The following is an 11,779-nucleotide window of genomic DNA, read 5'->3' on the forward strand; positions in this document are numbered from 1 at the left end:
ATGATAACCAAATCGAATCTCGTCACTTCTTGAAAAATGCAAATCCTTCGAATGTTTATCGTATTGAATGGTATACACAGCAAATCATTAATCATATCTATTCGAACAAGGGTAATATGGTCATTTATTAAGTTGTTTTTAATGAATTAGGTATATATGATATATTAAGAACTTTGTAAGGACATATATGATATTTTTAGTTTTGCATGGGTATATATGATATTTTCAATTTTTGTAAGAGTATATATGAAATTTCCCCTATTATATATTGTATAGGGTGAAAAGTTATATATTTTATATTTATTATACTTTATATAAATTCTTAATGATTTACTAATTTCAAACAAATAAATAATAATAACGTCGGTCGTCAAACAACAAAAATATTAAATGCTAGTCCACCGAAAGATTACAAGCTAAGGGACAAGGAAAGGAGGCTAACTTATTAGTCACGGCCAGACTCTCGGGTCTTTGGTGCATTACAGGAAGCAAGCGTCCTCCAATCATGTTCAAAACCCCTTCTATCATTTCATATCTACCACCATTACAAACATAAACATTCATTCTCACTTTCTAATATTAGTTATATATTGTTGTGTGCACAATATGAAGTTATTTCAAGCTTACCATTTACTTATCTTATTTTCATTAACAACAGCATCAGCATCAGTAGTTCCAAGATATGCCAAGCCTGGGTGCAAAGATACGTGCGGGAACGTCCTAATTCCATACCCTTTTGGAATCGGTGCAGGTTGTTCTGTAAACAAATGGTACATCATTCAGTGCAACTCCTCGACGCCGTATCTATCTGCTTTTAAACACCTCCACGTCTTGGGTATAAACTTGGAAAATCAAACAGTCATTGTTAAGATGCCCAAATACTCTGCTTGCCGAAACCCCGTCGCTAATAGCATGAGCATCGATCTAGATATGAGCCCCTTCCTGTTTTCCAAATCACACAATAAGTTTGTTTTCGAGGGGTGTGGCAATGCTGTCATGATGGGTGATGCAAGTCAAGTGCTGGCCGGGTGTTCAACGAACTGCATAAGGGACATTGTTAATGATAGAAACAATTGTTTTGGCATTAGTTGTTGCCAGACCGCAATTCCTTCTTCTCTCCAGTACTACAACATTAGCATCACTGGGCAGGGTGGAGATGATAGATCTTGCGGGTCTGCCTTTTTGGTGGACGAAAATTCATATGTTTCAGAGGACAACAACTCTTTTGTTCCGGTTTCACTTCTTTGGACCTTATCACAAGATGGCATTGATCAAGTAAGTTGTTATTAAAGTCTTGAAATAGTCCATATTCTTAGTTTTATTCATACTTAAGAACATGTTATTGACACGCTTAATAAAGTTTATAAGCAATAAACTAGAAGCATATGTTTTCTATAAACTAAAACAAACAAATAACATTATTCACATGTATATTCTGTTGATAATTGTGTTGGTTCAAAATTTCATAGCATATTTTGTGGTAAATTTGATATGTGTGTTATGATATTTGAGTTTAATAAGTCATCTTTAGAGATGGGCATAGAGTGATTCAGTTCGTTTGTGCCCCAACCAATCAGTTTTCGGGCAATTGTTTTTTTGCTTTGGTTATGGGCTGGTTAACCATATGGTTGTTTCTTGTTTGCTTCCTAATTTTGGTTTACTCTTGGCATATAAGATCACAAGTCAAACTTTATTCTTTTATTTATATCAAAGAAGGTTAAATCAAAATATAGCAATTTTTTGTCAACTGATTGGGACAATGAGTATGATAAATAGTCTTCTACAAAAGATTATAATATACTTTTCAAGCTTCTTGATTTCCATTGTAAAACCCCACATACAATCAGGAATATTTGATAAAATACTAAGATTTCAAATTTTAATCGGATGTAACAAAGGCTCTATTTAAACTTGTTTATGAATGAAAAATAAATGACCAGATAAGTGATTAAATAGAGACCGAATGGCAGAATATCACCATTCTTGGTTAATTAATTATGGATGCAGACAAGCGCTCTGTTTTAACATGGATGCAATGCAAGCTAAAAAGTATCGGTTCAGTCATCGGTTAATTGGTTATGCCACACATCCAAACCGAACCACAATATTCGGTTAATCGGTTATGGCTTAACCAACCAAACCATCACTTGTGCAGTAAATTCAGTTTTTTACTCACCCCATGGTGAATTTGTTTCTTATAGGAGGATGGAAGTTTACTCCGGCAACAAAGCGTGAGTTCACTTCATTTGTCGTAAACGCTGACGTTAGAGGTAATCATTAAAAAGAAAGAAAATTATCGGAAAGTATAATATAAAAATTTTCAGGCTTACCAGTTGCGTATTTTGATTTTATCATTACCAGAAGCTCCAAAGTTCGCAAAGCCAGGGTGCACTAGTATGTGTGGTAATGTCATCATTTCATACCCTTTTGGAATTGGTGTAAATTGTTCAGTCAACAAATGGTACATCATTGACTGCAAGTCCTCAACCCCATATCTATCTGCAGTCGGCCACCTCGAAGTCTTGGGTATAAACACCGCAAATCAAACGATAACCGTTAATACACCAAAAGTCTCAGCTTGCCAAAATGCCACTCCAATCATGAACCTTGATCTTGGGTTGAGCTCATTCCTATATTCCAAAGCACACAATAAATTTGTTTTTGAGGGGTGCGGTAATGCTATCATGATGGACCAAGGAAATCGGGTGCTAACAGGGTGCTCCACAAATTGTCACGATGCCACTCCTAGTAATAGAAACAAGTGTTTTGGCACAGGTTGTTGCCAAACAACAATTCCTCGTTATCTCAAGTCGTACAGTGTTAACATAACAACGCAGGCTGTAAATGATAAGGCATGTGGGCCTGCCTTTTTAGTGGATGAAACTTCATATGTTGAAGGTAGGTTTTCATATGGCAAGAGCTTGTATGTTCCAGTATCACTTCTTTGGACCCTATCAGAAAGTGACATCCATAATGTAAGTTGTTACTACTCACCGGGTACACTTGAGGTAGATCTCGGTAATGGTACTACAGTGAAGTCTTGGACGTGCCAAGCATTTGAGATGTATTCGCATTATTACATGCCACAAGGAAACCCTTATGTAGCCGATGGACTTATTGGTATGTAATTCAATGCATAATAAGTAATTGCTTGATTGTATTCCATTTCTTAATATGCAACTTTCTCTTCCTCTTGTGGTTTTAGATACAGAAGATTGTTCAAAGTGCAAGGATAGTGGAAGTTACTGCTTGTATGACACAACATATTACTATGATGCTGATTATTTAATCAAATTAAAACTCAGTTGCATCGGCAACCAACGTTTTGCCCTTGTCGATGCTAAAGCCCCCCCTACCATTGCTGAAGCCCCAAAAAAGGCTGTGAATGCCCCTACCATTGCTGAAGCCCCAAAAAATGCTAAAGCCCCGAACAACAACCCTGAGAAGGATAAAGTAATCAATTCAAGAAAAACATCCTTGGGCCTTATTTTAGGTAATTCATGTTTTCTTTATAAAATATATTCTGTTAGAACGTTTTTTTAGATGTTCGTTAAGATAATAAGGCATATGAGATAGACATATGTGGAAAAGCTTACGATATCCGCCAACTTTCCGTTATGTAATGGCCTTTATTTGTTCAGGTATTAGCATAAGCATTGGTGTACCTTTTATTGTGGCAACCACCTATTTATTGTACAAAGTGATCAAGAAAGCAAATGGCAGAAGACGAAGAAATAGATTTTTTAAACGAAATGGTGGTTTACTCTTGAAACAACAAGAGGCTGACCCCTCTATAGTTAATAAAACCACACTTTTCACATCTCGTGAGTTGAAAAAAGCCACGGACAATTTCAATGAAAACAAAGTTCTCGGTCGAGGAGGCCAAGGTACTGTCTATAAGGGGATTTTAGGGGATGGAAGGATTTTGGCAGTCAAGAAATCTAAAGTAGTTGACGAAAGCCAGTTAGAGCAATTCATCAATGAGGTGCTCATTCTTTCGCAAATCAATCATAGGAATGTTGTCAAATTATTGGGATGTTGTCTAGAGACAGAAGTTCCATTGCTAGTTTCAGAATTCATTCCAAATGGAACTTTGTATGATCGTCTTCACAGTGAGACAAATGAGGCCCCTATTTCTTTTGAAACGAGATTACAAATAGCTACAGAGGTAGCAGGAGCACTTGCTTACTTGCATTCGGCAACTTCCCTTCAAATATATCACAGAGACATCAAAACTACTAATATACTTTTGGATGATAAACTTAAAGCCAAAGTTTCTGACTTTGGAACTTCAAGGTTTGTCGCAATTGATAAATCTCATTTGACTACCTTAGTTAAAGGTACGTTTGGCTACCTAGATCCTGAGTATTTTCAATCTAGTCAGTTCACTGAAAAGAGTGATGTTTATAGTTTTGGAGTTGTTTTAGTTGAACTTTTGACCGGAGAAAAACCGATTTCTCTAGCTAGATCTGAAGAGCACAGAAGTCTGGCTACTTACTTTATGTTATCTTTGGAAGAGGGATCTGTTATGTCTATTTTAGATGTAGTGGTGATTAACGAGGGTAGTAGAGATGAGTTTCTGGCAGTAGCTAACCTTGCAATGCGATGCTTGAATCTGAATGGAAAGAATAGGCCAACTATGAAAGAGGTAGCTACTGAGTTAGAAACCATAAGAACGTCACACATTGCCTCTATTGTTCAAACTAGTATGGAACAATGATATGTGAAAGGAGCCACCGATACTAACATTCCATGATTCTTTATCAACATTCTTAAGGATTCAATGATGTCAATTTATGTTGTAATACTGTAGAGTATGTAAACGTACACTTTTAGTTCTCCCTTAGTATTTTCATTTTCAAGGATGTCAAAATATGTTGTGTAATTCAATCGGAAGGTAATATTATAATTGTGTGTTTATCATCAATGGTCTTTATTTTCGTACGTTTATTTTGAAGATTTTTTTCAAATGAGCCATCTCTCCATTCTTGATTCAAATTGCTATCCTTCCAAGATTGCGGGTGATATTAGAGGCAACTATGAACTTGTTAAAAGTATTAATATTATCTGAGACTGACTATTTGAATCATCAACTTCAATCATTGGACTTGTTCATTTCACTTTGTTTGTTCTTGTAGTTTATGGTTTATCACATATCATCAATGATATGTCTCCGATGAACAAGCCTTAATTTGGTGCTTGATGAGGAAGATGCTGGATCTTACAACGCGTTCCGCTCTAGTTGCAATACAATAAAGTAGATGATGAATCCGAAGGTACGAGCAGAGGTGATGGTTGTTGGCCATATCTGATCACCTCTTGCAGAAATCGATTGCATCTTGTTTGGTCTATGTATAGACATCGGTAGCCATCAAGAATTAGGTAACTTTTGGTATGTAGGAATAAGAGGGGAAATGAAATGGACCATTGTGAAGGAATGAAAAGAAGAGTGTTTGGTTGGTCAATTGAATGAAATCACTTATTATCATTTCCATTGCATTCCTCCAAAAGCACCCTAATTTCATTCCATCCACCCCTTGTTTTTTTTTTTTCATTTCATGCACTCTTTTACTCTGCAACACCTCCACCAACCAACACGACTACCCTCCTTCACCACCACCACTCACCACCGGCACCACTACCCTTAGAATTAGGTAGTGTTTAGTATGCAGGAATGAAAGACCGAAATGCCGAATGGAATGGACCATTATGATGGATGAAAAAAACAGAGAAAGAGAGAGTTTTTAGCCGGTTAATGGAATTGAATCACTTATTACCATGTCCATTCCATTCCCCTAAAACACGCCAATTTCATTCCGTCCATCTCTTGTTTTTTCTTCATTTCATGCCCCCCTTTCACTCTACAACCAACCACCACTCGCCACCGGCGCCGCCACCCTTTCATCCCCACCGCCGCCGCCATCACTAGCCACCAAGAAGTTATTTCATTTTTATAGCTTTTTTTAAATTATAAATGAATAAATTAAACAAATTTATAACATGACAAAAATACCCCTCATTTAACTAAAAAAATTAACAAGGTTAACAAAATGGATAAAAAAGACGAGATTTGGAACCATGAAGACGGATATGGAAAAAAGAATTGGACAAAAATAACAAAAGTGACCAAACCACAATAACGGAAATGACATAATACTCTTTTAGTTATCATTTAAATATTCGACGGTTTTATAGCTAATATATATGTCTCGTTATGTGTTATTAGTTTGTCAGTCTTATTGTGTGTGTATATATGTATGTGTATAGATATGTTTGTATGTGTGTATTAGTGTGTGATAATGTGTCTTAATGTGTGTGGGGGTGTTTTGGCATTAGTGTTAGGGTGTATGATACTTATCCGAAATTTAATTGATTAAAATAAACAAAAACAATGATAGTTGACTCGATTTGAGACGGGCTAGTCTCTGGTTAGCCAATTCGAGATGGCAATTCTCCAAATACAAGGTTAACAAACCCACCCTAATATATTTAATATATATATATATAAACATGGATATCTTGTAAACCCAAACTTGGTCATATATATAAACTTAATTTCCTAATAACTAGTAGTTATTAACTACTGCATTTATTCTCTAAATCTTAGCTCTTCATCTTCTAACTACCCTTCCTCATTAACTGCAATGACCCATTTGATTTAGCCTCTTGATCCACCCATATCGAGCTGGGTGTGTATCAATACATCCCGCCCGCACAATCGACTTGTCCTCAAGTCGAGAATCTGATAGTTGTACCAAGCGATTAACCATTCAATCATGGCCTGACCCGCTTCCTGAACCCCACAGCTATCTTGAACTAAACAAGGCTGATGTCAAGCATGGACCGAATTGAACATTGAAGCATAAGGGACCGGATGGGGGTGAGAGTCTGTTAGGAGGGCAGGCTCACAAGTCACATGGACGACCCTACTGATGGTAAGAGGCAGCCCAGGTAATAGGTTATCCTCTAAGGGATTAGCCAAATCAAATGCTAGGTTTTTCTCTAAATCTCCGTTCTTTGTATTTAGGGGCAATACAATCAGATTATTCAATTGATCACCCAAAATGTTCTAATTTGAAAATTCCCAAAGGAAGCCTTGTGCCTATAGTTTAACACTTACCACCTGCTTAGATTGATCTTCATCATCGCTAGGGTTATCGTCTAGGTCTTCCTCTTTAGCCAGATCTGGTTGTGGGCCGTGAGGTTCCTCCTAAGATTCCTTGACATTCCACCAAGCCTTGATCTCTGCAACATCCTCCTTTATGGTCAATAGTGTGTCTAATCGAGCTGCAATTGCTGCCAACTAAGAAGAAAGCCAAATCGTCTGATTTGGAGTCAATTGTGTGGCGATCGGATTTGGTGAGATACCATCACCATTGCCATAACTGTTCCAGGTTTGCACCATCTTCCAATTTCCCGACAATGGAACCAAATGATAGAACCCGGAAATTTGATTGATTAAAATAAAGAAGACCAATGATAGATGATCCGATTCGAGATGGGCTAGTCTCCGATTAGCCGATTGGAGAGAGCAATTCTCCAAATACAAGGTTAACAAACTCTAATATTTTTAATATATATAAACATGGATATCTTGTAAACCCAAACTTGGGCATATATATAAACTTAATATCCTAATAACTAGTGATTATTAACTACTGCATTTATTCTCTAAATCTTAGCTCTTCATCTTCCAACTACCCTTCCTCATTAACTGTAATGACACATTTGTTTTAGCCTCTTGACCCACCCATATCGAGCTGGGTATGTATCAGTGTGTTTATGTGACTTATTGATGTGCGTCGGATGATGTGTCTATAAGAATGAATGACCCCCACAACTAAGCTTTAAATCTAAAACGAAAATCCTAACACCACACACAACCGGCAAGTGTACCGATCGTAAGTAGCATAGACCTAGGAAGTCCGAGTATCGAACACAAGGACACGTATAAACGCTACTGATCACTAACCCTAGACAAGACCTACCAAAGAATAATATTTAATTGATTTTTAATTTTGGTTTTTCTTTTTTAAATAATTTAACTAGACTAACTAGACTGGCTGAAAAAAGTAACCAAAAATAGAAAACTTAACGAAAACTTAACTGTGTTGACTTTGGATGGAGAAAAACGTCTACCTATGTTTGAATCAAACTGTAGGTCTAACAAGCAAATGGATTGGATGATATCAAGACACTGGTTCCTAAAAATGACACGACTAAGGATCGCTCAGGCTCACTGGATCACCTCTCGGTCTCACTCAACAAACCTTAACTACTCTTAATCGGCTAAAACAACCAAACCGGAAAACAAATGTTAACGTGTTCTAATGTTGACTCACCTCTCGGTCTCACCAACACTCGACCCTAATGGTAATGAATACTACACAACCAAGGATAGAGGAACAATTTAATTTAAACCAAAATAGACCAACTAGTCGCTCAAAACACCTATACCGGACAAGAAACGAACTCGCTCTCGCGCAATCCTAATTCTAGCAAGCAAAGGTAATGAGACAACCCTAACTTCTTATCACCTCTCGGTCTCTAAGAAGGTGTCTAACCGCTGTACTTTAACCAATAATTCATGCAACAAAACACTACGGTTGTACCTACCGCAAACAAACCCTAAACACAAAGTCTAGAATCAAACAAGCACCGATCAATCAATACAAAACTAATTAACCAACGCAAGGTGTTTAAGCAATAAATTATCAAAATTTCCAGCCATCAAACACAACCTATTTCATGTCTAAATCAAACTTTACAATAACAATTCAAGTCTATCAATCAAACAATCCATAAAACTCATCAAACACTAACAATTATCATCATTCCTAGGTAGAACCGACAAGATTAGCCAAACATCACTTTTGGACAGCAGCTATTATTCAATAAAAACACCAAATAACTCATACCAATCATCATAAAAATCATTCAACAATCAACAATAGTCATAAACACTTCAATCTTTAAAGCAATTGCAAAACTACTTAACAATTGATCAAGAAAAAGTAAATTGATGAACAATGTTTTAAAAGAAAGGATATGGAATGATTCGGGGCTGCTCTTGGCTGAGAAAAACTAATGAAAAACATTCCCGAGCAATTGTTCTTGACCTCCTTCTTCTTCCTTAGCCACCAAAATTCCAACCCTAGCTTGAAAAACTTTTTTTCTTACGGGGGATAAAACCTAGTGTGTTATAATCAAGTTCATTCGAGTATATTCGCTATTTTTGAGTATTTGACAAATTAAATACAAGTTTTAAATAGTTCAAAAGTTTTGAATTACATTCCCGAATCGGTTTAACTTAAACGAATACAAATTCGAAAAATCCAAGATGTTACAAGGGCTGACTCGGCAACCCTATGTTTACTTCGCGTGATGCGAAGTGTTCGTTGGTGATTGGTTCGCGCTACACGAACTGACCCAATTTCAAGTATAAATAGGAGGGAGGTCCAGATTTCATTCTGCACACACTTCTCACGATTTCTCTCTTTATTTCTCACATATTAGAGTATTCGTATAATACTCGAGTAGTCTTAACGATACCTTCTTCGATTGAAAGAAACTTTTATACACGAACCCGAAAGCTCTGCTTGAAAAAGGTAAGACATTGTGCCATCGTTTAAAGTTTCTAGCTCGTGATTATCGTTATGATTATGGGGGTTTATACTAACTTAGATATACTACATTGTGCTTAACCTAGGTGCTTAATATCATGAGGCTTGTTAATTATAAACTTTCAAGGTGAGACATTCGAGTTTTTATACAACTCAAATTTGCGTGAGACAACTGATTTTCCAATACTATCATGATGATTTTATAAACCTACTAAACTCATGACTGATTTTCCAAATGTTTTTAAATATATTTTCAAAGGATTTTAATTACATTACAGTGATTAAGTCTCTATAGACTTACGTGATAGTTACTACCGGTATTGTGGGGTTTTGTATACAAGGCTTGCCTATTGGGCTATTGCACGTTACTTATTGGATAAGTGTTAGCCAATAAGTAATATGACCACAGTCACAGATACGGTCAAGTGACAAGTACCTTTCGGTAATTTGTAAATAGGTAGATGTAAAAACATCTTAATGTTGTAATCGTAAAAGGTGTCATTTACAAATGAATATATTTACCAGTATTTCCTACTGATCCAATATATTTAAACATGTTTCAGGTGACTTGCTAGAGACAAAGAAATGATGCATGCGGGCTTCCAGCTTAAATAAGTGGCTTGTCATTAGAATAAATAAATGTGTTTTGTAAATTAGGTTTTCATCCGTATAAAACTTATGTTTGTATAAAAATGGGTTTTAATCCAAGTTTATGAAATAAGAATCATGGTGCTTTTATAACTCTGATCATTTTTCCTAACTACGATCCCAATGAAATATTCAGCTGCAAATTATTTTAATAAACACCGATACCACCACTCGATGTTCACGGCTCCCATCCCAAGGTATAGGGGTCGAGTGCTGTGATAATTGGGATTTTAGAACACATCTCTTAACTATTTTAATTTATATGTAATTTTATTATTTAAGAAAATCAAAAATATAAATACTAAAAATTTATACATTTTTAAAGAACAAAAGAATATCAAAGTAAAAAAAAGTTGTGCGAGCAGGGTTCAAGTAAACATGTGTCCGTCTTTCAGGTAAGTAGGATAGGTATCATTTAACACCATATTTAGTTGTCTCGAACCAATAAACAGTGGCGGATCTAGACATAAATCTCAGAGGTAACGTTCAATTTTTTTTTTTTGTTGCATTTCATACAATATATACAAAACAAAAGTAGAAACGTGATAATAAATAAACTAAACACATGGGGGCATGGAGTGCAGATTTCCCCTCTTTGATTTTTAAAAGCTTGAAATTAAGCCATTACATATTTTTTTTTACTTTATCAAATATTTCTCTTTCGACCGCACAAATTAAATTATTGTTCAAATACTCATCAAACATTCGTTTGCGCAAACCCGTATTGATAAGCTTAATTGCATATTTCAACTGTTGCTGTTGCAATCGATAAAATCAACGCTAGCTTCGATATTCGATAAACCAAAGGAAAAGTCGTGTGCTTTCCGCTTTCCACCATTACATAGGCAAAGTCACACATTCCCCCCAATTTTGTAAACTTATCATCTTCCTTTAAAGTATGATAAAAGTTGATACGAACATTTGAAATGCACCCTATTTTTTCATTACTAAAATCATTCGGATACATTTCCGAAAATGTCACTATCTTAGATATGTCAAACTTGAAAAACGAATCTCATAGATTTTAAACCATGCATATTTTCTAACAAACTAGTTGAGACCTCACTGAATTTATTTTCAAGTTCTTGCATTCGCATATTCAAAACCGTATTAAAAACATCAACCTCAAAATGATGATTCCATTGAACATGTTTCTGTTTGATGTTTCTCGTTCAGCACAAAAGAAAAAAAGAGGTTAATGGTTTTAATTTGCTTTGGGCTTTATCTGAGCTGAACTTTTAAAAAATAAAATGATTCTATTGAGCTTATTTCTGTTTAAGTCTGTTTAGTTTGATGTTTCTCGTTCAAGCAAAAGAAAAAAAAGATTAATGGTTTTTATTTGTTTTGGGATATAAACTTAGCTTGGGCTTTATTTGATTTGAACTTTTAAATTGGTTGTGATTTAAACAAATAGGGGTAACGTAATATTTTCTCAGGGGTAACGAATTATGAAAACTGACACAAAAAAATAAAAGTTGCACTACCGATGAAAAGTTAAGGGATAACAG

At 35.7% G+C, this 11,779-nt stretch overlaps 1 protein-coding gene across 1 annotated transcript; it reads left to right on the forward strand.

The window, feature by feature from the left end:
* Positions 1-606: 606 nt before the first annotated feature.
* LOC143541320 (wall-associated receptor kinase-like 1) lies at positions 607-4,853 on the forward strand. The gene is made up of 6 exons (XM_077034172.1): positions 607-1,279; positions 2,205-2,270; positions 2,362-3,120; positions 3,206-3,333; positions 3,379-3,493; positions 3,642-4,853. Exons 1-6 carry the CDS (start codon positions 607-609, stop codon positions 4,718-4,720), a joined length of 2,820 nt encoding a protein of 939 aa, XP_076890287.1. The 3' UTR covers positions 4,721-4,853.
* The last annotated feature ends 6,926 nt before the right edge of the window (positions 4,854-11,779 follow it).

The sequence above is a fragment of the Bidens hawaiensis genome, unplaced genomic scaffold (assembly GCF_021521415.1).
Source record: "Bidens hawaiensis isolate Kalapana, Puna unplaced genomic scaffold, B.hawaiensis_p1.1 tig00012550_1, whole genome shotgun sequence".
In the NCBI taxonomy this organism is placed as follows: Eukaryota; Viridiplantae; Streptophyta; class Magnoliopsida; order Asterales; family Asteraceae; genus Bidens; species Bidens hawaiensis.

Bases quoted from the DNA above. Each gene is read 5' to 3' on its own strand.
- LOC143541320 (XM_077034172.1), top strand. From the start codon at position 607: ATGAAGTTATTTCAAGCTTACCATTTACTTATCTTATTTTCATTAACA. The intron at 2,271-2,361 runs GTAATCATTAAA...TATCATTACCAG, and splicing joins CGTAAACGCTGACGTTAGAG to AAGCTCCAAAGTTCGCAAAG. The intron at 3,494-3,641 runs GTAATTCATGTT...TTATTTGTTCAG, and splicing joins ATCCTTGGGCCTTATTTTAG to GTATTAGCATAAGCATTGGT.